At 36.2% G+C, this 26,305-nt stretch overlaps 3 protein-coding genes across 7 annotated transcripts; 2 read left to right on the forward strand and 1 right to left on the reverse strand.

The window, feature by feature from the left end:
• The first annotated feature begins 376 nt into the window (after nucleotides 1-376).
• On the forward strand, nucleotides 377-6,055 carry LOC18015280 (BRCT domain-containing protein At4g02110). The gene is made up of 10 exons (XM_006396347.2): nucleotides 377-568; nucleotides 785-874; nucleotides 967-1,071; nucleotides 1,162-1,263; nucleotides 1,359-1,443; nucleotides 1,565-1,634; nucleotides 1,734-1,778; nucleotides 2,024-4,894; nucleotides 5,074-5,290; nucleotides 5,539-6,055. Exons 1-10 carry the CDS (start codon nucleotides 485-487, stop codon nucleotides 5,842-5,844), a joined length of 3,975 nt encoding a protein of 1,324 aa, XP_006396410.1. The 5' UTR covers nucleotides 377-484; the 3' UTR covers nucleotides 5,845-6,055.
• Nucleotides 6,056-6,320: 265 nt separating this feature from the next.
• Nucleotides 6,321-7,855, reverse strand: LOC18015019. Its single transcript, XM_006396349.2, has 3 exons — nucleotides 7,542-7,855; nucleotides 7,118-7,215; nucleotides 6,321-7,003 (listed from the first exon to the last, which is right to left on the reverse strand). Exons 1-3 carry the CDS (start codon nucleotides 7,680-7,682, stop codon nucleotides 6,469-6,471), a joined length of 774 nt encoding a protein of 257 aa, XP_006396412.1. The 5' UTR covers nucleotides 7,683-7,855; the 3' UTR covers nucleotides 6,321-6,468.
• Nucleotides 7,856-18,827: 10,972 nt separating this feature from the next.
• On the forward strand, nucleotides 18,828-24,740 carry LOC18015020 (syntaxin-42). Of its 5 annotated transcripts, none has more exons than XM_024154029.1 (4): nucleotides 18,828-19,176; nucleotides 19,560-19,836; nucleotides 20,185-20,258; nucleotides 24,724-24,740. In XM_024154029.1, exons 1-3 carry the CDS (start codon nucleotides 18,986-18,988, stop codon nucleotides 20,233-20,235), a joined length of 519 nt encoding a protein of 172 aa, XP_024009797.1. In that variant the 5' UTR covers nucleotides 18,828-18,985; the 3' UTR covers nucleotides 20,236-20,258; nucleotides 24,724-24,740. The 5 variants fall into 5 exon arrangements, with proteins under 5 accessions (XP_024009797.1, XP_024009795.1, XP_006396414.1 ...); XM_024154027.1 differs by lacking the exon at nucleotides 24,724-24,740 and adding an exon at nucleotides 22,710-22,990 and having other exon boundaries at nucleotides 20,169-20,258; XM_006396351.2 differs by lacking the exon at nucleotides 24,724-24,740 and having other exon boundaries at nucleotides 20,169-21,113.
• The last annotated feature ends 1,565 nt before the right edge of the window (nucleotides 24,741-26,305 follow it).

A 26,305-nucleotide genomic window follows, 5' to 3' on the forward strand; every position in this document is an offset into this window, starting at 1 on the left:
CGTTTGCGAACGTAGAAGAAACGGTTAAGAAGAGAGTCGAGAAAAAAAGCAGAAACGTTCGAACAAGAAGTAAAGTGCATGCATGATGCATCTCTGGTGATGAGAAGAATTTCAAAGTGGATCCACGTTAACGTAGCTTTGGTAGGAAAAAAAAAAGAGGGCTGTGGTTTTGACTTTCTTTTCGATATTGGGCCGGGCTAATAAAGCCCATTAATTTCACGTCGGCAATTTGCTTCTCCCGCCGAACCGTTTCAGCATCACCAAAAAGAACAAAATTAGTAAAAATTGAACAAAAAGTTTTCAATTTCCCCCGCTTACTACATTTCCCACAAAACTAAATCTTCCCCAAGACGCTCTCTCTCTCTCACTCGCTCTGCAAATCCCAAATTTTTCTGTTCAAATCTGGGTTTTTTTGTGTGTTTTCAAGCCTATCTTCGATTTCTCCAAACTGTAACCCTAATTTATATACATAGAGAAGAAAGAGATGCTGGAGTCAGGTTTACCTTCGAAGACGTTTTGGGGTGTTCGATTCGCTCTCGTTGGATTCAATCCCATCGATGGAAACACGGTATTTTCTCTATCTCCATCGTCAATTCTTCGGGTGAAATTGCCAAATTGTTTCTTCTTCTGTTCTTAGAGATTCGGTTTTCATTACTCGAGGGTTTCTGATTGATTCTCTGGTAGAAATCTCCGTTGTTTAGTCGAACGATTAATGTGTATTATTACTAGTTAGGTTTTTTTTTTGATTCGCTGACTGTCAATTTTTGCCATAATCTCACCACAGTTACGGTCCAAGCTTCTGAGTGGTGATGGTGTTGATGTTGGCCAATACAGTCAATCCTGCACTCACCTCATTGTAGATAAGCTGGTTTATGTAAGTCTAATATCTTATTTTATGCTCTCTATTTTTTCTTCGCGGTTGAATAAATTCTTATTAATTTTTTTTTTTGGGGTGGGACATCATAGGATGATCCGGTTTGTGTTGCTGCTCGAAGCAGTGGGAAAGTGGTTGTCACTAGATCATGGGTTGATCACAGCTTCGACATCGGAATGCTTATAGATGCGAACTCGGTCAGTTTCTTTATGATTAGTTCAAAAAAAGAAGAAGAAGAATAGTCCATTAACAATATTTATTGATCTTATTATTGCATAATTTGGCAGGTTTTATACAGGCCTCTTAAAGATTTGAATGGGATTCCAGGGTCCAAAAGCTTAGTTGTGTGTTTAACTGGGTACCAACGTCAAGATAGAGAGGACATTATGGTGTGTGCTTCCTCACTTTCTTGCTTTTCATGAATTGGTTTAATTTTATGTTTTTTTTGCTGTACCTTATGAAAGTTGTTTTCTTCGTTTTTCAGACAATGGTTGATTTGATGGGTGGGCAGTTCTCGAAGCCGTTGGTTGCAAACCGAGTAACCCATCTTATATGCTACAAGTTTGAGGGTGAGTCACTTATAGACATTTGGGATAGGTCTCTATTTTGGTTTCACATCTTTAACAATCCTAAACTAGTATTTTTTACGAGGGGAATAAACATTTGATTTGAATCTTTCTTTCTGCGCAGGAGAAAAGTATGAGCTAGCCAAGCGGATGAAGAGGATTAAACTAGTGAACCACCGGTGGTTAGAGCACTGGTGAGAGGCATATAAGAGCTTGAGTTTTTTTCATTCTCTTTTCGTTTTCGTTTTGTGGATGCGATGTAGATTCTCACAATTTGTTCTTCGTCTTTGCAGCTTAAAGAATTGGAAGCTCCTTCCTGAGGCTGATTACGAGATAAGGTAAAAGCGCACACATATCCATCTCTATCCCATGTATCAGGGGTATTCCTGGAATTGCTATTCTGTAGGGTTGGCATAGTCTCTATTAAAAGTTGAACTGTGGCTATCTAAAGAAATTGGTTTCTAGATTCAATGCTCATTTCAGCTTTGACTAGTAGTTACTGTTCAGCAGCTGGTTATGTCAACAAAAAATCTGGGCCAAGCATATACTCCTAGTACAAGCTGATCATTTTCTCTTTTCTCAGTGGCTATGAGTTGGAGATGATGGAGGCATCAGCTCGAGATTCTGAGGACGAAGCGGAAGATGCCTCTGTGAAGCGTGCAAACAACAGCCCTCTTGGTCTTAGGGTCGGTGCTGCGGCTGCAGTTGGAATGTCCAAGTCAGAAGGAAAAGATATCCCGGTTGTTCAAACTAATTCAGGTGTACAGGACGGTTCATCATTCTGTAATACGTCCAAAGACAATTGGTTAACACCGAAAAAGATGGACAGACCTCTTGAAGCTATGGCCAATACTGACGCCGTTGCTGCTCAGCAGAATAATTATCAGAGATCTAGTACATTTCAGGAAGCTTTTAACTATGCGTCCCCCGTTCTAGTCAAAAAGGCTTCTGAGCAAGAGATGGGCAGAATGGCGACCGATGACTCAGCATCTATTAACATGAGTATCAGAAGGCATTCTTCTCTAGCCACTTATTCGAGGAAAACACTTCAGAGATCGCCAGAAACAGGTACTTTAGGAAACGAGTCAAGTGGCCCAAACGGTACCCTTAGAATGGATGACAGGGGCCTAAAAGCTTCGACTGCCTTTAATATCTCTGCATCGAAATCAACTTCTTCCGTGGAAAGAACAACACTCTTTGAGGATCTTGACAAGATTGATAAGTTCCATGGCAAGGAGTCCCCTCCGTCGTTACCTCAGGCGAAATTTACAGATGGATCTGTCAGTAGCAAAGGTTCACAAAAGGTACACAACAACAGCGAGGCAAGTATTCCACCACTGGCTAGTTTGTTGCTGCAGGAATTCAGAACAGGTTCGCCTAAAGAAAGCCTTAGGCCTGTGCCGAGCATTAATGATCCAACTGAAAGTGGGGAAGTTGGCCGTAAATCTCCTGCAAGTGTTTTAAATACTGAACTGTTGAGATCAAATGTAGTACCCGTGGAAGGTGCTATTTCAACTGCGGAGAATATCATTTCGAAATGTGCACAGGATGAAATACCGGAGAGATCATCGACTGAGCCAATGGTGGGGAATAAAATATTACAGGAACTAAGATCAGGCTCACCTGAACAAAACCTTAGGGTTGTGCCAAACATCAGTGACCACATTGAAGCCAGGGAAGTTACACGTAAGTTGGATGTGAGTGATTCAGCAACTAGGTTATTCAATTCAAGTGTTGTTCCCATGGAAGCTGATATTAGGACTCCAGAAATAACTACTTTGAAGGGTATTTTGGATGAAGTACCTGAAAGATCTGTAACTGAGGCTGTGATGAGAAGATCTAGTAACTCTCCTGGGTCGGGTTTAATTGGAATGAAAGACCAGCTAGAAACTGAGCTGCCCAAGAAGACAACAATTCCAAGAAAGAGCCTTGGCACCAGAGGCAGGAAAAAGAACCCCATTACCCAAAAGGGATCAATATACTTGAGCGAACCTACTCCAAAGGACAAGCGCACTGATTCTCTGCAGAAAGGAAACGTTTCAGCGCCAATAACAGATAATGGCAATCCGAAGGAGATATCAAGTCCTATTCTAAATACTGAGGCTGTACCAGAACTGGCAAAACAAATTGACTCAGAGACTGAAGCCCTTAATGGAATGGAATCTGAAGATAATAAATCTTATGTCCCAGAAGAGAAAGACCATCTTGGGAGCCAAGATAAGCTGCAGGCTAAGACCCCGGAGGAAGCTGATGCAGAGGTGGAAATTGCAATGCTAGAACCGGAGCTTAATGATGTCCCAACTAAAGATCCAAGTGATGGTGCATTACAATTAGAGGTTGATAAGAATAAAAGTAAACGCACGAGGGAGGCTACTGTAGGTAAAAATAGCCTTCAAAGTGGGAAGAAAGAAAATTCTTCTACAGCCGAAATAGGAAAATCCACTGTCAAGAAGACGAAAAAATCTAGAAAAGAACATGATGCCAAAGCAAACGATACTGTGATGAAAGATATAAGGGATAACTCTGCGAACGCGATGGAGAACTTTGCTTTGGAAAAGAAATCTGGGAAGGTTAGTTCTGGTGGAGACCAAAGCTCAGTTGCGGGAGAAACATTAGCAAGAAAGGAGGCAGAAACGAAGGATCCAAGCGATGCTGTAGTGAAGTTAGGGGTTGATAAGACTAAAGGGAAACGCAGAAAGGAGGCCACTGTAGAAAAAACTAGGCTTCCAAGTGGGAAGAAAAGAAGTTCTCCTACAGTCGAATTTGGAAAACCTAGTGTCAAAAAGGCTAAAAATTCTAAGAAAGACGATGACGCCAAAGCAAACCATACGGTGGTAAAAGATATAGGAATTAACTCTGCAGAAATGATGGAGAATTTAGCAGTGGATAAGAAGTCTGAGGATGACAGTTCTGATGGAGCCCAAAGCCCTGTTGCGGGGGAACCAGTAGCAAGAAGTGGAAAGAAAGGAAGTTCTTGTACAGTTGAAGTAGGAAAATCCAGTGTCAAGAAACCTAAAAAATCAAAAAAAGAACGTGGCGCCAAAGCAACCGACACTGTGATGAAAGATATAGGGGATAACTCTGCAGAAGAGAAGGAGAACATTGCAGTGGATGATAAATCTGGTACAGAGAAAAGCCCGGTTTCAGGAAAACCATTAGCAAGAAAGGAAGTTGCAAAGTCAGCCAAGAGGGTTACAAAGGCGGATAAAGAGTCTAAGCAGCTCAGTGTTAAGCCCTTGGCTCGTAGAAAAGTCTTACAGGACCAAGAACAGCAGCCCAGGTTTTTTATTGTCAGTGGTCCTAGGTCCCAGAGAAAGGAATACCAGCAGATCATCAGGGGTTTAAGAGGCAAATGTTGCAGGGATTCTCATCAGTGGTCTTATCAAGCAACACATTTCATTGCTTCTGAAATCCGTAGGACCGAAAAGTTTTTCGCTGCTGCTGCATCTGGAAGGTACAAATAAATCCTTTCAGTCAACTTGTTTTATTGCCCTCTTCAGCATAATAGACCCTCTGTATTGTGTAGAACACCAAACTAAGCCCTTTTAATAAGGATTTTCAAACAGCTTGATAGTTTGAGCTTCTCCTATGATATTTTTTCCGTATTTTACTCATCACTTTCCTTAAATGCAGTTGGATTTTAAAGACTGATTATGTGGCTGATTCAAAAGAAGCTGGGAAACTGTTACCAGAGGAGCCTTATGAATGGCACAGTACTGGTCTTAGTGCAGATGGTGCAATAAGCCTTGAGTCCCCAAGAAAATGGCGGCTCATCAGGGAGCAAACAGGACATGGTGCTCTATACGGAATGCGCATTGTTGTATACGGTGACTGCACCATCCCTTCTTTGGTAAGTAATATCTTTCTCACATTCACACAGTATAAAATGATGGAAAATGGTCTTACACAGTTGAATAGAACAATGGTCGCATCTCTGCCAATGTTCTTTGTGAATTCGTCTCGTAATACAAAACAACGTTGGTGTGATTTAGCAAAAAAAAGAGCCATAATACAGCTGAACACTAGAATGGATATATTAGAGACGTTGTTTCTTGGTTATTGACGCACTTTAATTTTTTTTGCTTACTCCCAAATCAGGATACGTTAAAGCGAGCTGTGAAAGCTGGGGATGGTACGATACTAGCAACCGCACCGCCTTACAAGCGTTTCTTGAATGAAAATACTGATTTCGCACTAATAAGCCCCGGGATGCCGCGTGATGACTTGTGGATCCAGGAGTTTATACGCCACGAGATCCCTTGTGTCCTCTCGGATTACATTGTGGAGTACGTTTGCAAACCTGGATACGCACTTGACAAGCACGTTCTCTACAACACAAACTCATGGGCAGAAAGGTCATTGAATAAGCTGCTTCTTAGTGCTGAAGAGAAAGTCGTGGCCTAGGAATAAGCTGCTTCTTAGTGATGAAGTTAGTGCTTAACGTAATTTAGAATTAGCATTCCATCTCATTACAACATAAACCTTGGGTTATCCCTTTACTAAAAGTTAATATTGTAGGTATGTAGTGTTGCTTAGGCTGGGAAGTATGAAAACCTTTGGAACACAAGGAGTATGTTTTTTTCTTTTCTTTCATATTTATTTAGAGAAAATAATCTAAAGCTTCATCTATCATCCAGGGCAGTGATAGTAATTTATTTTGACTGAAGCAGATTTAGTAGGCTAATCCTCCATATGATCAGTTCGTTGACTCATTTGTTTTTATTGCTCATTGTCATTGCTGTTTAACAAAGATATTATAAAAAAAATGTAAATAACAGACTCCATTCCAGTTCTTCCTTAATACAATCAAGCAGCAAGTTTACGATTCAAAGTTCTAATGAAAAAAAAACAAACAAACAAAAGAAGAAGATAGAAGCCAATTACTACAATTTGTCAGATCCAATATATTTTGTGCAATTGGCAGCTTCTCAGTGTTTGTGTTTAGAGAAACTTTACTTAATTACATAAAGATTAGAAGAAATCGTTTTTGTGAGACTGAGATAAGTAAATGAAAGGCTTTAGTCTCTGTTAAGTTGAGTCTCTTTCACATAGTCTCATGTCCAATGCTTTACAAGACTTGCTCTTACTAGAGACTTGAGAGTGAGAGACATCTTCCACTCTATTATCTTCTTCCATAGACTTAAAGCACATCCTCTCTTCACCGTCCATGTTGCTTGGCCCTGAACTTGAAGAAGCATGACCACATGGCTGTGTTCTCATTTGAACAGACCTGAGCAGAGCGGTTCTCCTCAAGTCACCCGAATGGCAGATATCGCTAGGCGATGATGGAAACCTTCCTTCTGTGTCTGATCCTCTTTGGCGAGACTGTGGAGTAGTAGTAGCAGTAGTTGTTGTTGCAGCATTGGTGCTAATGGATGTATGTGAGATTGTTGACGACGACGGGTTTGTTGAAGTAAGAGGTCTCTGGTATCGGTAAGGTGAAACCGGACTTGTTGGGCGGCTCTCGAGACTATTGCTTGTTGTTGTTGTTGTTGGGTCCTCGAAGAATCTCGCTTCGTCAGAGTCTTCTGACATGGGAGAGTATTGCAATGGCAAGTCATCCCTGTGGTACGAAGCTCATCAAGAACAATTATATATTACAACAATCTTTAATATAGAGTCATTTGAGTTACACAAACATGAATGATCTCAAGAAGAAGGTGAGGACATAACAAACCTGTGATAAAGAAAGCTCTCAGACCGAGCTGGAGACTCTAACATGTTGACGGGAAGTGAGTCTCCGACTGTTAGTCCGTTTAAACTGCAAGCCATTATCTACGAGGAAGATTGGTTGTTGGCCAAAAAAATCTCAAAAAAGAGACATTTTTAAAAAACAAACAAAACAGTTGCTTACTTCTTTAGTTCTTTTTGTGTTGGAATAACAAAAACACACACACACAAACAAGAACTCAAGTAACCAAAGTTGTTTGAAGCTGCTAAAATTTGAACTAACAAACAAACACAAAAAAACTAGAGAAGCCATTGCAATCGAAATCAGAATTAATAAACAAGCTGGAAATGGCAATTTCGGATATATGCAATAATAAGAAATTGGAAAATTTAAAGAAGCCAGACAGAGAGAGAGAGAGAGAAAAAAAAACCTCGCTAAGATAACGTTTCTGGGAACGGAGGTTATCGAGATACACTTCGTCTTCGGGATCTCTGTTTCGTTTCCCGCTCGGCGAAGAAGATGAAGCCGGCGACGAAACTGATATCTGCGCCGATCGCGATTCCGAACCCATTTTCAAACCCTAAACCCAAAAATATTTACACTGCATCAAGAATCTATATGTAAATTGGTTATGGATGCGATCAACATCAAGAATTTGATTTTAGAAATTCAAAGTAAAATAATCAGTGAGGAGCCTTCAAGTTCACAAACGAAACCAGTCGCCAGTGATTATGTTAATGCCCAATGGGCCATAATTCAGAAAAAAATAAATAAATGTCATTTGAAAAAAAGGTGGATCACATATGGAAAAAAGAAAAAATTATCTGTCTACTGATAGTGATGATTTATTATACCTTATCCTCTATCCAGTTATTCTCTCATATTAGTAGTAGTTTCCCATCTTTTTAATAAAATGTCTTATTCCCATATTATCCAATACGAACTATATGGTATGTAGTCTTTCCTCTTTCCAGTTAGTCGGTCAGTATTCAGATCCTTTAATCGTCAAATGCAGTTGGGGCAGTTTCTTTTCCGTACTTTCCTCCGTTTCTGACGGAGAGACTGATTCTTATATTCTCCTTTGTGGAGAAACCATCCGAATCAAATTCCTTCCTTTAGAAGAGATCGTTTCCATCATCCTCTTTTCTGGAAGAGAGAATCTTTTCACGATTTACCTCTTTATGAGCGGTAGTTTTTCTTTGGTGTGGAAGCCAAAAGAACACTTTCAATTCTTAACTATATTGTTATCTTGGGTAGTGGTCCTCTCAGGACCGAAAGATGCAACGGGTCTTGTTTCAACGAGATTTCGAGGTGTGAATTGTATTTCAAAGTCACATGTGATGAACGTTCAACTATCCGGTTTCTTCGTGAATGGTGTATCAACACATCCAAGCTTATTGGATTCGCTGTCAAGCTTCTATGAAGACCTATCTACTTTTATTTCTGTTGTGTTTATGCTTTGTTGTAATGTTCAAAGAGGATGGATAATTCCCTCTTGTGTGTGTAAGTTGGAAGTTTAAGCTAATGAAATTAAGGTTTGACCAAAAAAAAGAATGATCGACCAATGAGAATTAAGAATGTTCAGCCAATCATAAGTGTTGGTGGAAATTATCGACCAATAAGAAAGAAGGAGATTTCAGCCAATAAAAATATTTCAATGAAACTTGTTATCCACATATTGTCATTTTTTTCTTGACAATTCCATTAATGGAAAAGCCCAACAAAAAGTCCAATCTCCATATTGTTGGGGCAATAACTAAAATGAATAATTGAGATTCATGATAATTTCAACCAATCAAAAGTGTTAGTTTCAACCAATCAAAAGTGAAGTTTCAGCCAATTAAAATATTTCAGACCAAATTTTAAGCTAATCAAAAATCAGGTCGATTCTGGTCTTATTCTACTTTCCTAGGTTTGCTGAAATCAGAAAACTGGGTTTACATGCAACATCTCCTCTCTTCGAGAAATTCGAAGGGGTTTTTACTCTTCCATTCCAACGCCGAAGAATGAGGTAAGTTTTTCTTCATCCTCGGCGTCTGTATTTTCTTGTAAAGTCGCTAAATGATTATTTTTCCATTGAAACAATTGGGTTTTGGATATAATTTCGATTTACAAAATAGGGCAATTAAAAATGGGGATAGTTAATTTTTTTATTCACATTGGGTCGCATATGCTCTTTTAATTGACTGGTGAGGTTTAATCGTAAGGTTTAATAGTACATCCTAATAGGGGACGTCCATACTTGTTCAATTTATCTTTTTCAACTTGGATGCCATGAGGTGGTCCCGGCCATCAGTCCAGGAGAGAAGCAAGCTACCTTTCTTTGATCCACCTTTCCGGGCAGGAAAGAGAACGAAAAGAGGCCGCTGATGGTGTTTGTGGTAGGTTCGTGAATCTTGCGCGGCAGAGCTAACTCCTCAATTGTGTTCATTTTTTTCTGGCAGCCCCCCTTGATTCATCATACTGGAGCGATCTGAGAAGAACGATGATATTTAGTTTATACACCAAATTCACCGATTCAGGATAACTAGGGGACAATTTGGTTATAGTAGGAGTTTTCGTATAACTCAGAACAATTGGTATTAATGAGTTAAGTATATATAATATATATATATATATATATTTTTTTTTTCAGAACACAATGATAACAAACATATTGTTTGATTATGGAGGACATTATTCATGTACCGATGATAAATGGATTTCAAGAGAAGGTTCCATGTATGGTATAATGTTTAAGACATCAGGCTTAGAGGAAATAAGCTATTCCGATTTAGTGGGTAGGATATGCAAGAAGGTTGGAATAAGAGAATCATCCACAAAGTTGAAACTAAGTTATATTCCGGTAGTAGTGCAAACAAAGAAACATTGGTATATTTTGGATGACGATGATCTCGGTATCTATCTGACATCGTTTGATAATGAGGGACACAGAAGTGTCTTGTATGTAGAGGTCATCAATGTAAATGGAGTGTCTGAGGTGGCCAAGCAAGTTTCACGTGTAAAGAGGGTAAGTTCTGTTGTTGTGAATGTCAAGGAGGTGAGTGCAGCTAATGATATATCGAGTGATGGCGTTTTTGTCGACAATGCTGAGTTTAATGATGGTGCTATTATTATTTACACAGAAAACGGTTCAATAGAACAACATATGTGCCAGTAATGGGGAATGACGAAGGTGTTAATCTATCTCGTGAGAATGAGGAAAACGGTGGAGATCCAGATGACATAAGTCAAACATGTCGAATGCTTGATATTGTTGATCCTCCTGACTTTGTAGAAGAACAACGTATTCAACGGGAATGAGAAGATGGTTTGAAACTAAGATTTGGTGCAGAGTTTAGCTGTAAGCAGGATCTAATAGATTTAGTTTACAGAGGTTCTCATAAACATTGTTTTGGCATCACTGTAAAGACTTATAAGAAACGATACTATGTGAAATGTGGTCAAGCTGAAACAGGATGTAACTAGTATATAAATGCCGCTAAGACAGTTCAGTCACATATTTTCACTGTTAGAGCATATAGGAAAATGCATTCTTGATCTCGGGCCTCTGTGTGTACTAACAGCAAGCAAAGGAAAGGCACACCTAGGTTAGTTGCAGGCGTTGTTAGTAAAACTTACTCAGGTCGATTAAAACCACCATCTCCAAGAGATATCATGGTTTTGGTTCAAACTAGAGGTCATGTGGAGGTATCATACTCTACGGCATGGAGAGGCAGACAGAAAGCTATAAGTTATGTTCGTGGTACTCCAGAAGAGAGTTTCGAGCATCTGCATTCGTATTTGTACATGATAGAGCAGTTTAATCCTGGTACGACATCAAGTGTTGAAGTGGATGAGTTAGGAAGATTCAAGTACCTATTCGTCGCTCTGGGTTCTACCATAGAAGGGTTTGCGGCAATGAGGAAAGTGATAATTGTTGATGCAACTTTTTTGAAGAATGGATTTGGTGGATGTCTTGTATTTGCAACAGTTCAGGATCCGAATCATCACCATTATCCCCTTTCTTTTGGGGTAGTTGATGGGGAAAAGAATGATAGTTGGAACTGGTTATTCACTTAACTTAAAACCCATATACCTGACAATTCTGAATTGGTGTTTGTTTCAGACAGGAATGTAAGCCTGATCAATGCAATAAGGGATGTGTACCCGCAAGCTAAGCATGGTTATGGCATTTATCATTTGGCCCAGAATGTGAAAATGAACACTCGGAGAGAGAAAGACTTAGTTGTAGGCAAGTTCATAGAAGTTGACTACAAGCAGAATACAAAGTTTTTAACCAATCAATAACACAAACATAACTAGTTCTAACGGTTATGTAGCCATTCCTAGCTAGTAATCAGTTACAGAAGTAGTAAATTCTTCGCACATTGGTAATGCATGTAAAGGAAGCAGAGTTCACAACACTTGTTGTAGTGCTGGAATCGACATGCAGGGAAATCGGTCAGGACTGCTGGCAGATATTGGAAACCATCATTCACCATTATCAACATAATGTTCATTGCTTGATCCCCCTGTTCTTCCATGTACATCATCCGTGATTTACAACCATCAATACGGTCTAGGATCTCCTGGCCTCTTGGATATAAACCATATGCGGTGGCGCAGATTGCCATCATGACTGTCGCCGCATCAATTTCCGCCTTAGAGGCACAGTTAAAAAAAGGCACCGAATTATCGATCATGCCACAAAGGTACAAGGCGTATGGATTACCATAATTGATCGCCGACTCAAAGAAATCTAGGGAGCAAACAATTAAACGGGGGTGCTTAACGAATTCAGACAGGTTCAACACCTTGATGAGTTATGGATCTTTCAACATCTGGCTTAGAACCTTCGACGTACAACCAAATGAAACAGCATCAGCAGCAGACTATCTCCCTACCCTTAAGAATATATCAATCAACACATCTCGTAGCTGGAAAAGCACGTTGTTTGGTTTTGAAATTTGAATAGATAGAGGAGAGAGATATCTTCAAATATGGATTTGAATATGGATTTGAAATTTGAAATGTGGTGAAATAACGGAACCTATTATAAATTTGAAATGGATAAAAATATAAAAATATAAAAAATCAGAAGCATTGTCTGAAAGGAGAAAAACGTTACAACTATATTCTCACAATAATTAACAATTTAAATTTGTAATAGTATGAATAACTTGGTACAACTATGTTCAACTATTTTCAGCTCTTGGTTTTGGGTTTGCTTGTTCTCTCGTGCTAAAAATAAAGAAAACTCTATGTGTCCACTGCTTTTCTAACAATTATGGGAAATGAGTGAGAATGTTCTGTTTCATTTCATCGGAAAATGAGCTTCTGTGAGAAATAGACACGTATCAGTTACAATCAGTTACTTTTTACTTTATCAGATAAAGGGTTGTGGGCCAGACAGAGTAAATGAAGTAGATGACTATACCTTCATCAGACATGACCTCTTTGAGACATTCTCAGTTAATATATTATTAAAATATATGAATACATTCTGTTTTGATTCTATGTTTCGGTATTTATTGGTTCGGTAAACCAATTTAAAATTACAATAACCATGAAATCGATTTCATATACACCAAATTATATGAAATCGATTACATTCTCGTAGTTTGTATGCATAGTTATGTTATGATTAACATTTAAACTAGCCAAAATATGCAATTTATAAATCTTTGAATTTTGAAACAAGTTTTCTCATAATACACATCATAGTTCTATGAAGAATTCACAATGAGTAAACATATAAGGCATCGAATAGAACATAAAAAAACGAAAACGAAATCTGATTACATGAACATGATGGGGAAAAAAATTAAGTAGTACGTGTGAAAAGTTCAACTACATAATTATGATAACACTGTATTTTGACCACTTTTATGGATCGTTTTGAAATACTTTTTCTATGTTTTTAATTGCTTTTAAGTACTTTTATTACGTTTTTCTAGTATTTGTAGTTCCAAGACTCTTTTCAGGTAACTTAGGAAAAAGCTTAACAAAATGGATAGAAAACCAGATTTCAGTTCAGAGTCAAAACGTCAGAAATTCATCCCTGATTGAAGGCCTTCTCACCGTCTGATCCAGCTCAAATTTGGAGACCACAAAGATGGAAGTATCAGCTTTCCAGCACACATTACAGCTTGGCAATCCAACGGTTCAATCAAAAGATACGCGAAGAGCAAGATGTCTCGTAAACGAGCCGGCAAGCGTTCCCACCCACGGCCAACAAGCAATTTCCCGCGGTCAGAAGCATCTCGACCGTGGCCAGCCATCCATTTCCCGCGGTCACAGCCATCCCGACTGCGGCCAGCTAACTCCGAGCCCGAAGGCCCATTTCTGAAGCCCACAGTGATTCCCTCATTTGGAGAAACCCTAAGAGACATCCAGAGATGTCTTGAGCACTATAAATACATGTCTTAGGAACCCTATTCGGAGCTATGATATTTTTCTTATTGTTTTAGAATACTTTTTAAGTTTTAGGTTTTAGGGAGAGAGAGATTTGTCTCTTGAACCCTTGTTCTTTCTTTTTCAATTTCGGTTTCTATTCTACTTATTAATACTATGTTTTTGATTTCGTTCATTATGTCTGAGTAGTTTTATTGTTGGGATTAAGGGATTTTCGATGGGGATTTATATGTTCGATGAGGATTCCAAGAGCTTTTGAGCCGAATCTTAGAACTTTTTCTTCTGAATTCGTTTTTACTGCATGAGAGTAGCGTCATGAACTACAATCTGATCCAGATGCTTGGTGACACGAAAGTGTTCATCCGGTGTCAGATCTAGTTTGGGAGAGCAAAACAAATATAGGATTGGAAACCTATATATGGGCGATTTGTGAATGCTGACGAGTCTTAAACATAATGCATCTCTTCTCTTCCAGGGCCAGATGGAAACCTACTGGTCAGGGTTGAGAGAGATAGTTGTCTATGATTACGACAGTGGCGTATTCATACGTCCGTGACTCCAGTTTGAAAAGTTTAAGCTAAGATCTTATCAAATTTACTCTCTAGCAATGTTTTGAATCGTTCGTACCCCTGAGAAAACTTCCCTGAACCCCAACGCCTTCTTTCCTATAGATTCACACCGTTTTTATTTCAAGCTTTAGTTCAATATTCTCATTCCTTTTCAGTCGATTTTCATTTAAGCAATTAGGATATCCGTTTTTCCCATTTTTACTCATTTTTGCTAAGTTTAGTTATTATGTCATTGTAATTTCCGTATTTTCTCTTTAAGATTCGTTTCTACATCTTAAAAACACCACCAAAACCCCCACAAAACCGTTTGATCTAGACTTTCTTACTTTATATTTCTTTCGAAGGTTTTTGCAGGAAAATATTCTCCTTCCCTGTGGATTCGATCCCTAAGTACTACAATCGATCAGTTGTGCACTTGCGGCTATTGATTTCATTTAGGGTAAAACTTAACAACCCTCAACACAACACCACCACATCAAATTACAAATTTAATATAAGTATAACTACTTTTTTGGTTAAAATCGGAAATGTACAACTACTTGAGAGTGTGTGTAACTGTTATACTACGTACAAAAACGTATGAAACCTCATATGAAAAAATGACATGTGTCCACGCGTTATTGGATATTAGCTATTGGCGGCGACACGTGAGCGAATTCCCCACGTGAGTGACAGCCCCATTTTCTGCGTATAATACTTAAATAATACTTGTTAGTTGTAAAATAATTCAAATTTTAATTTCCCCCCAATACCTTGATTCAGAAAAATTCGAATTTCCCCCCATTTTGAATTTCATTTTACATATTTTATTCTGTCTCTCTCTCTTGGGTCTCTCTCTATCTCTCTTCAAATTTGTGAACTTTCTTTGCTACAGCGACTATGGACTCGGCCTACAGCGACGAAAAGAGAATCAAGAAGCTTATCGACCGCCTTTACCACGTAGCCGATGCAGAGTTTGGGATTCCAACAGTTTGCCCATGTGGTGGAAGAATCATCCAGGAGATTTGTGAAGATCCAGGAAAGAGATATTACACCTGCAAAGTGTATAAGGTTTAAATTACTTTAATTTTCTGGATTTAGATTGATTAAAAACTCCTGGGTCAAGTGTATAAGGTTTAAGTTTATGAATTGTTGTGTAGAACGACAACTACCATTTTAGGGTAAAATGGGATCACGCTGTCGATGATGAGATTTCTAAGCTAAAAGGTGAGACTAAGGACCTGCGCTCGAGGATTGTGAAAATGTTAAACCATGAATTTCAAATCAAGCAAATGCGCATGGAGCTGGACAACAATACTGAAGAGATTGCAAAGTAGAAAGGCGTATTGGCGGGTTTAGGGTTTAATGTGTAGAACTGATACAGTTCTTTAAGAATTCCGTTGTTTAATGAATCCTTGTTTAATTCCCAGATTGTTTAATTCCCTGATTGTTTCATTCGCAGATTAAGTACTTATCTTATCCTTAATTTCTGATAATTTAATTTTACCGAGTTATGGTTTGACAAGTACTCTTAGTTGGGCTATATTATACCAATTTGTACTAGTGATTTAATTTCAAGAATTTGCATGTAGTTGGACCGAATTATACTACTTAGTAACATATTTTAGGGGTTCCCAAAGTTACACTTAGTTGAGCCGAATAATACTAATTAGTACCAGATTTTAGGGGTTCTCAAAGTTACACGTAGTTTAGCTGAATTATACCAAATAGTACCAGATTTTAGGGGTTCTCAAAGTACCACGTAGTTGAGCCGAATTATACCAAATAGTACCAGATTTTAGGGGTTCCCAAAGTTACACTTAGTTGGGCTGAATTATACCAATTAGTATCAGATTTTAGGGGTTCCCAAAGTTACACGTAATTGGGCCGAATTATACCAATTTCCGTTAGAGATTTGAATTTCCCCAAATTGAATGTAGTTGGGCCTAATTATACCAATTTGTACCAAAACTTATAATTTCTTAAATTTACCCTGGACGAATTAACCCCATGTAAACAATTATACGACATTCTATTATTTAAGGTTTCTTCATATTGTACGGTTATTTTACATATTAAAGAATTAGATTTGTAATACTTACCTGAATTACAAGGCAATCTGAGTGGATCCTTACTAAGATGGTGCAAGAAGTGGTGGATGAAAAAGATGAACAACTTAGGAGGTTGGTGTTTGGATTTTTTCTCCAAACTCTTCGCTCAGGCTCCTAAGTTGCTCATCTTCTCATCAACAACTTTCTGTACGATTTTAGGGTTTCATATCGAGAAGAATAAGTAAGCGTTTCTTTCTAAAAGGAAATGAAAGGGTGGAGTGATGAAATGAGAAGGAGACTAGGGTATATAAGGATAAATGAGGGGTGGTTGGTGACGTCTGTACGCGTTACAATTATAAAGTAAGACTAGTATAACTACCAAGCTTGGTAAACGATATCATTTATTATCATTAATATATTGAAAAGAAATTAAAAATTCTATTCCAAATAATAATTAATGTTGGAAACGAGAATAACAGAGATATCATTGCAATTACAAATTAAGTGAAAATATCAAAATAAAAATAAATACAAAATAAGAAAACAAAAACATATCTTAAGAAGTTGCGGCCGTGCCATTTTGAGAGAATTCACTTGTTGAACAGATAGTTATTGAAAATTAGGGTTTATAACAAGTCGAGAATAAATAGATGTTACAATGAATTAAATGAAATAAAAGAAATGAAATGAGCGGTGGGGTATTTAAGGAAAATTGAGGCGTTGGTTATTATCATTAATCTATTAAAAATGAGATTAATAAAATACATTGAAACACGACTCCTCGAAAAACAATTTATTCATTGAATCTAACTGCTTTCTTTATTCATCCTCTCCTTGACTATATATATATTTTTGATCTTACCCTGGAGAAACGTCGTCCTTCAAATACACATAAACCCTAAAATAATCATCAATATCTGACTCGCTGATCTCAAACTCTTCATCAAGATGAAATACCCATCATACACCTTAAAAGCAAGAAGGATGAGTATATCACTTGATGAAGAGTCAGATCAGTGAGTCAGATCTTACCCTGGAGAAATGTCGTCCTTCAAAAACACGTAAACCCAAAAATAATCATCAATCTCTTACTCGGTGATCTAAGACTCTTCATCAGATGAAATACCCATCGTACTTACACCATAAAAGCAAGAAGGATGGGTATTTCACTTGATGAAGAGTCAGATCAGCGAGTCAGAGTTTGGTCAGCGAGTTTGGTCACCTGATGTTGCAGACTGGGAAATACAAGGTTTAATCTTTGTTCAGGCAAAAAAAACATGATTACAAGTATAAGGCGTTGATTGGCGTTGATTGCTCATGCTTATACTTGTAATCTTGTTTTTTTTTGCCTGAACAAAATTAGGCTTTGTAGGATGCAAAGACGATGTAGGTTTTTGTATTCTGTTTTCGCTTTTGATTTTTGGTTTTCAGTTTTTGATGGGGGGGGGGTCCGGAAATGCACCTCCGGTGGCTTCCAGGGGAACTGAGGTGGGAAGATGATGCGGAGGTTGAAGACACCCCCTTCGTAGGGAGTTCCCGGCGGACCGGTGATGATCGCCGCCCACACAAACACGTCCTCCGCCTCCACCCCGGCGGAGTATATCGGCGACGGGTTTCGCTGGAGGTCAAGCAGGTATTGGTGCATCCAGTACTCGGGACTTGTTGATGACGCTGAACGAATGTTGAGATGAAAGTGGGCCATTTGTGGAAATTAGGGTTTTGAGTTAGCAAAAGGAAAGATAAGATTTTTTTTTTGAAGTTTAGGGAATGTTTCTTTCTCTGCGATGGTGTTGTGAGAAGGCGAGGGTGTGGTATTTATAGAGGAAGAAGTTAAGCGGTGGCATGCATTAATGGCGTCGTTTAACTATAGGATTTTTCTCACTATACAAATGCTACCTTTCTCTATTCCCACACGCGTCGTTTTAGATAACATAATTTAATAACGACAAGACAGTTACCCGACAACCAAAAAGCAACAATATTTCAAACCAACTAATACCAAACCAAAATCCTCAAATTAAATATAAATCAATTCTTATAACAATAACAAACCAATATCCTCAAATAAATTTCAATTTTGCAAACAACACGATCTCACAATTTAGTTCTTAAAAAAACCGTAAATTCAAATCGACAGCATGATAGAGGGAACATCTGAGACTGTTAATTCCTACTCATCTTCTTGTTCTTCTCATGCTGCACTTCCCCTTCCTTGACTGAAACACCAGATTGTTTCTACATGGTAACAAAGATATGTGGTTTATATTATAGTTCTACCTATTAGTATCAAATAATACCTATTACTACCAAATAATACCTAGAAGTACCAAATAATACCTAAATTCCAGTTCGTTGTCTGGTCAAATATTTTCTCACAACCACTGCCTTCGTCTTCGTCTTCTTCTTTTCCTTCTTTGCCACCTCACCTCCTACTTCTTCATTCTCTTCAACTCTTTCTTCATTCTCTTCTTCTCAATGAATATTTTGCTTGGCCTACTTAGCATGGAAGACTAAGGGTGTTTACGTCTTTTCAGAGCCTTTAGCTTACTTTTTAAGTGCGTCATCGTCTTAGAACGTGTGATCGACACACACCTACTTGCAATATATTGACCCCAAGTCATTGAGCAAGTGTGCAAAAAAGCCTCATATTTAAATGAGTCTGAAAGCCCATTTATTAAAGCCCAAATAATTCTCCTTTGTGGCTAAGTCTACACAGCACGCGCTAAAGCAGAAACATTTTGCGATTTTCAGATTCATAGCTTCCTACGACACCCGTTGGTGAAATCCGATCTTGTGTTATAAAAATCCCAAAATTTTCCGGGAAAATTCTACTGTAATTGATTTTGAGATTCGATTGTTTCGAAATTGATTTTGCTTGAATGGCGACGAGGAACCGAACGACGGTGTACAGGAAGCACAGGGATGCGTGCAAGAGCGCGCGAGCTCCTTTATCTTTATCGGCGCCTGATTCGTTCAGTGGTCCGGTGATCGAAATGGTTAGCGGCTCGTTTGCTCGGTCTAATCACTCTTCTTATGCTCCTTTGAATTCCAATGATCCTGGTCCGTCGAGGTAATTTTTGTGTTCTTGTTCGTTTCGTTTTGTCATGGTTATGGATGTATTGTTTGATTTCTGCAAAAATGGTGGCAACTATTGGATTATACATAGAAACAAGTTGTAATCATGATTGGTTCGCAAGAAAAAACGTAGGTACGGAATTAGAACCCTAAGCGATTTAGGTTGCAGAGTGTGATTTAAACAAATGCAACTCACGGGAAGCAAATACCATTTTTCTTTTTGATCCATATGATTCAACAGATTTCGATCCATTAGTTTCTCAGGCTGAGAAATTTTCTTGATGAATCATGATCGAATTGAAGTGTGCCTTTAATTTTGTGTTCATATCCTTTCCAAGGGAAATACAGACTTATTGTTAATTGTGAATGTTTGTGCAGTAGCGATGCCTTCACAATAGGTCTCCCACCAGCTTGGGTAGACGATTCTGAGGAGATAACTTTTAATATACAAAAGGTTCGAGACAAAATGGGTGAATTAGCAAAGGCTCATTCAAAGGCTTTAATGCCTACGTTTGGAGATAACAAAGGGAATCAACGTGCGGTCGAGATGCTCACTCATGAAATCACGGATCTGTTGAGGAACTCAGAAAAGAGGTTGCAGAAGTTATCTACTAGAGGGCCTTCAGAAGAATCAAATCTCAGGAAAAATGTGCAGGTATTGTTGGACTTTTCCAGTATTGAGCTTGTTAACGATAAAGACAGTGTGTGGCGATTACCTTTTCTTCTGTGCTGTTAGAAGAATCAGATATGGGAATCTGGGTTAAGTCGTTCTAAGAAAATCTTTTCATTACCAATCTAGTTGACATTATCAGTTAGCGAAACGTATGAAGTAAATTTGGTTGTTTTTTTTGTTTTTTTCTTCTCTTTCACAAGCTTTGTGTTATTCTATGTCTCAAGTTTGTAGCTCGAGATTAAAGTTCTGTCTACATGTGTTAGCGGGGCTCTCCAATGGACTTGACCTACTCTTTGACATACTGTTTTTGACAGCGTTCTCTTGCAACAGATCTTCAGAACCTCTCCATGGAGCTCCGCAGAAAACAATCTACTTATTTGAAACGTCTCCAGCAGCAGAAAGAGGTATCATTTGCCCATTTCTTCAATAAATTAACAAACATTTGATTCTGTCGTTGTGTTCTTTGTCTTCCAAATAAGAGAGTTGCCTCTGCAACTTGATCTGCTCATAGAACTTAGCAATGAACTCATCTGCTCTCACATCCACCCCTTTCTCTTCTTCCTCATCATCCTTAACCGTACGATCACTCTCTTCCGTATAAGATTCATCGTAACCGTACGATCTCACCTCGTGGAAATAATCGTCACAAAACCTGGGTTACCAACCCAATTTGCAAAAGAAAAAGAAAAAGAAAAAGAAAAAGTATGCAAAATCCTTATCAAATCAAGATTACAAAATTCTTAGATAAGATAGTACAAGGAGGAAATCGACTCATGGTTCCAAGGAAGGATAAAAGGAACTAAAAGGAATGTATTGGCTTCACAGAAGTAACCAACAGTATATAGGCAGTTAATAAGATCAAAAAGTATGCAAAATCACAATCCATACAGCCATAGAAGGATTGTAGCCAGATAGGATGGGCACATGCTTTGCAACGCTTGTTCTCCTTGCAGACAAAACCATTAGCGTTTGAGTCTTAAGTAATGAAATTTTGTGGCTGAAATAATGTATTGTGTTGTCATCTATTACCACATATGGCGTTGTATCTTCTGTTTCTTCAGTTATACCTTCGAGTTCTTCGGTTCTTCCCCGAATATTTCAAACATCCTGTGGTAGCACATTTCGAATAAACGACATAACAAGTAAAACATTTTGATAAGAATAACCTCCACTTATCCAATCTACCTTCTGGCAACAAACTCCACATACAGAATTCACAACACCAATAAGAGAGGTGCAAGAAACACGATCGAGATAAATCCACCTTGTAAAATGCTGGCCAATAATTTAAGTATTTACTAAATTTTTGCATGGTGCATTGTAAGAGTCAGTAGCAAATAACAAGGCGCGGCGGTGCCAAAACCTATATTATTGGCCAGCATTTTTAAACTATAATTTACATGAAGATTGTTTTATGTTTAACATTATTGTTTTTTTTTGTTGTCAATATATATATCGTTGTACTAAAATTTGGAAAATAAAATATATATTGAGTACGTTACAAGAAGATACATGAATCTGTATATGTCATGAGATCCGACAAACGACAAAGAAAGCACGTTACAGTACACGGGGTTTTGTGGGAATGGAACACGGGGGTTTGTGGAAACTAGAAACTATTATAAGGAGACTGCCGCAACAACGGCACTCACAAGTCACAACTAAACTAATCTAACCTTTACTCTCAAGCTTTATTACTAGATCTCTGATTTTAAGTTATGCTCTTTGTTTAATTACAACAAAGTTGCATTTTATGTATTTATTAATTTCTTCTAATAATCCTTCATAAGATTTAGGTATTGGTCCAACATACTAGCTAAGTACAGACTTGGAATTATTTGGTAATTAATTTATTCAAAACGTAATTGCATTTCATAAAATCTACAGAACTCTACAATATATTTTATTACTAAATCTACAAAAATCTTGTATGACCATTTATTTTTTTTGTAGAATTATTACTTAAATTCATAGTCATACAAGATTTTAGTAAGAAAATCCATAAAAAGGTATGGTCATTTTTTAATAGAACTAAAATTTTGTATGACCAAATATTTTTGTTCATTCTCATATTCGTAATAACTGAAAAAGAATATCCACACAAAAGAACTATAAATACACAAATTTGATGTTTTGTTATTCTAAAAGTTATCTTGGATTTTAAAAAATAAACTATTTCATTTCTTTTATGTTAGTTACTGTTATGTATTTTGAATTGAACAAAGCATGCCTCTGAAAAGTAACGTAACAATATCCAACCAATTCACTTCTCCGTCTGGTATTCTTAACATATATTGTTATGTTGGGGAAACTTATGAAGAAGGAATAGATTTGGCAGTTGGTGCTAATGAGGTCTTCACATTTGTAGAGGAGAAGAAGGGATATTCCAGAACGGAAATTATAAAGTTAATTGTATATATTGGTTTTTTTTTCTAACATCTATTTTATTAAATTGTAAAAGGGTGGTACAATTTGTTTACAAGCCACTTAGGCAGTACATAGAAAACATAATATATTGAGACAGAGTTAAAAGCTTGTTTTGCCAACATATCAGCAACTTGATTATCACCTTGTCTAATGAACATTGTGGTAGCTTCTGAATCCAATATCTGATGTCAATTAGAGTATTCCCAATTTTTGTCGAATCCCCACCTCTATTGATTAGATTTCCCAATTCGATATTATCTCCTTCAAACCAGACTTGTCTCCAACCCTGTGACCATATTGTTTGTTGAACATGTAGAAAGCCAATGGCTTCAGCTTGCAGAGATGTACTAACTTCTCTTAACTTTGTATTTCCTGATATTATGTGTTTTCCTTGGTAATCTCGCAATATCCATCCTGTACCTGTGCAGGTTTGTCCAACATGAAAACTGCTGTCAAAATTGCATTTTAACCAACCTTGTGGAGGAGGTTCCCATTCAGAACTCTTTGAATAAGATAATGACGTATTTGTTGCATCCTTGTTTGCTGTATCTAATGATGTCGTTCATTCATTGACTCCCAAGATACTTCGTTGTGCATCGTCATCTGGATGAACACTTCTTTGGTCAAATAGAAATTCATTACGTGATTTCCAGATATTTCATAGTACCCAGAAAGATAATAGTTGCATGTGCTTAGGAGATCGTTCTTCTTTTTCAGACTCCATAATCTTCAAGATGTTTGATTGTAAGTCATTAGAAGGGTTATTAAAATGATTCATACTTGTACATCTCCAAACCGCAGAAGCATATTGACACTGAAATATAATATGATTTATGGTTTCCTCTTCCATACAACATCTTTGGCATATTGTATTTAGTTGAATCCCTCTTGTTGAAAGCCTTTCATTTGTTGGTATAGCACCCAATAGTACACGCCAGAGAAAGTGTTTAATCTTCGGTAGAATTCAAGCTTCCATATTATTCTCTTTATTGTCACTGATCCATTAGGAGGTTCAATAGAATCCTTTTCCATATATATATATATATATATATTGTATATATTTTTTTATTTCGCAATTTCTATTTTTTTCTTATTTTTTTTATTTTAGTAATATTTATTTAAATTAGAAATTTTATTTTATTACATTAATACATGTCATTATCTAAATAAAAAATGATACATATCTTGATCTCAAGAGTTATAACTATTTCGCGTGTCATGACAGATTGAAAGATTTAATTTTATATAATAAAATATTTTACCACATATATCATTGAAAATTATTTTATTAATAAATTTAAAAAATACTGTGGTGGATATCAAAGGATTTTGGTTTTTTTTTTAAATATAGTTATGATTTTTTCTTTTTATTTGATATGTTTAGATCAATTTATTTATTAATTATTCTTATTATTAATTAGGAAAATAAAACCAATTAATTCTTTTTTTCATTTGTATGCTATGATGCCAAGAGGAAAAGAGAGAAACTTTCTCTTTTTGATTATTAAATAACGGGTTCCAAGATGACAATCAAATCTCGCAAAATTGAATGAGAAAATATTTTAAGATCTTGTATTATTTAAACTAGATTTATAATCCGCGTGTTGCGCGGATTTCATCTTTAAACAAATATTATTTCGAATATTTGAACAATTAATTCATCGTATTTATCTTTTTTTTGTTCTTAAATTTTTTGATTTTATTAGACTTTTTTCCCATCTTTATATTCTCATACTTTATCATCTTCATCTTCATCTTCCGATTTTCTTTCTCATCTTCAACGTTTTTGTCTTCGTATTTTTCAAAATTCTTCTTCATGAGCTTTGTGTTCTTTTTCTTTCTATTATTTTTTTTTCATCTTCCTCTTCATCATCTCTGATTTCTGCTTATTATTCTTCATCTTTTTTTTTTTTTTGTTTTATTTCTTTTCTGATTTTGTTTTATCTCTTATTCTTACTTATCTGGTGTATGTATTTTTCTGTTTTTGTCTTCATCTATATCGTCTTTTTTTTTTTTAATTTTTTCATCATCTATGGATTTTTGTTTATCATAGTCGTTTTTTCTAATTTATTCTTTTTTCTATTTTACTATTAGTTTTGTTAAAAAAAATTAATAAAAATAAACTGTATGTGAATAATTAAATCATTAATTTTAGTATTTGTGCTTTTTTTAATAAAAATAATTGTTAAGTGAAAATTGATTGACTCATTAAATTTAGTTTTATTTTTTTTTTCTGATGTAGACATCTTAGATGGAGAGAAAACTCTCTAATTATATAATAAATTTTATCTGTTAGTAGTTTTTAAAACCGAATTCAAATTTTATTTATTTGTATGTTTTAATGATTGTTAATATATAGTTGAATTTAAATGAAGAGTTTTTATATGCAATTAATAGATGAGTACATGCCAATTTTTTTTTATTTAAACCCTTGGCTGGCAGGCCATCATCGATGAGATCTGGAAGGAAAGAACCCCAAGGTTTCATCATGGTATTACGCTCCCTCCTATAGCTATTCTCAGTAATGTCTATAGCTGAAAAACAAGGCTTTAGCCTTGAAGTCGCTGGGTTTGGACTCTGGCGCATCTGGTCTGCGGCTTGACGTCTTCAGCTTTATGCTGTTTCCCCTGGTATTTGTCCACGCTTCGACTCCCTTTCCCTTTTCTTGGGCTTCTTCTTGTTAGGGCATTTGTTTAGCTTTCATTTTTCTGGTTTGATTTATGTTTAATGATTCATGGTTTTTTTCAGTTTTGTTGTAAACTCCTTAAATTAATGAAGGTTTTTTAATCCAAAAAAAATTATTAGATTAGTCACGTTAGTTCATAGATGATGAATAAATCTCACAAAAAAAATATTTTAAAATCTCATATTTTTATTATTTATATATTAATAGTTTTTCGAATGAACTTTAAATTTTATTATTTAGGATTATGTTTGAATGATAAAATAGTTGAATTTCAATGAAAGAAATTTTATCTCCAATTGGTAGATGGACACATGTCAAATTTCATTTGCTTATCCTCGTTAGTTGGTGATAATGACCAAACCTCACAAAAATGAAAACAAAAATATTTTAAAATAGCATATTATTTATTTTTATTTTTTTCTAAATGAAATTTAAAATTCATTTATTTATGTTTTTGTTATAATGACTTTTGAAATAATTGGATTTAAAATAAAGAGTCCTTATATGTAATTAATAGATGGATATATGTCAAATTTTCATTTGCTAATAACTGATGATACATAAATCCCTAGAAATTATAGTTCTTAACGGTTTAGTCCAAACAATATATATATATATATATAAAAACATATTTTATTTACGTAGCAAGCAATTATAACTTTACCAAAATTTTAAAATTAATTTTTAAAACAATTTTTAGGAATTCAGCTGCCAAAATATATATAAATAAATATCTATCTTATATCTTGAGGATATGATTACCATATAATATACCTGCAGGATGTGATTATTATATACATAAATATCTTGTTACAACAATTACACAACTAATAAATTTCATTTTCAGCAAACAAAACCTGCAAATTTTCTATAGGCTATATTGAATTATGAGGTCTGCTACTTTGTTCATGATTTCTTATATCTTCATATCGCTCATTTTAAATCATGTTCAAGGTAATATGTAAACATGTTTTTAATTTTGATTGGTTACTTGATAATTTTTTTTTTAATAATATTTGATTCTTTATGTTGCAGAAAATGGTTTTGCAATAAGGAAAGAAAAAAAGGGATTTAGAGCTTTGTTTAAATTAACACAACAAACCTTTTGTTCTAGTGTTACCAATTGGTATTTGAAACTTTTGATCCACAACAATTGTTAATATAAATATTAGATGTGGAAGCTTTTCAATGCAAATCAGCGGTGAATTTCAAGGGACCTTGCGGCAATACTTCTGAATGCATTGCAGAATCAAAATTAAAAAAGAAACCATTTATCACAAGTCAAATTGACAAGTTCCATTTATCTTCAAATGTGTATACATTTGCACAGATGAGAAA

Source organism: Eutrema salsugineum, unplaced genomic scaffold (genome assembly GCF_000478725.1).
Source record: "Eutrema salsugineum unplaced genomic scaffold, Eutsalg1_0 scaffold_3, whole genome shotgun sequence".
Classification (NCBI taxonomy): domain Eukaryota; kingdom Viridiplantae; phylum Streptophyta; class Magnoliopsida; order Brassicales; family Brassicaceae; genus Eutrema; species Eutrema salsugineum.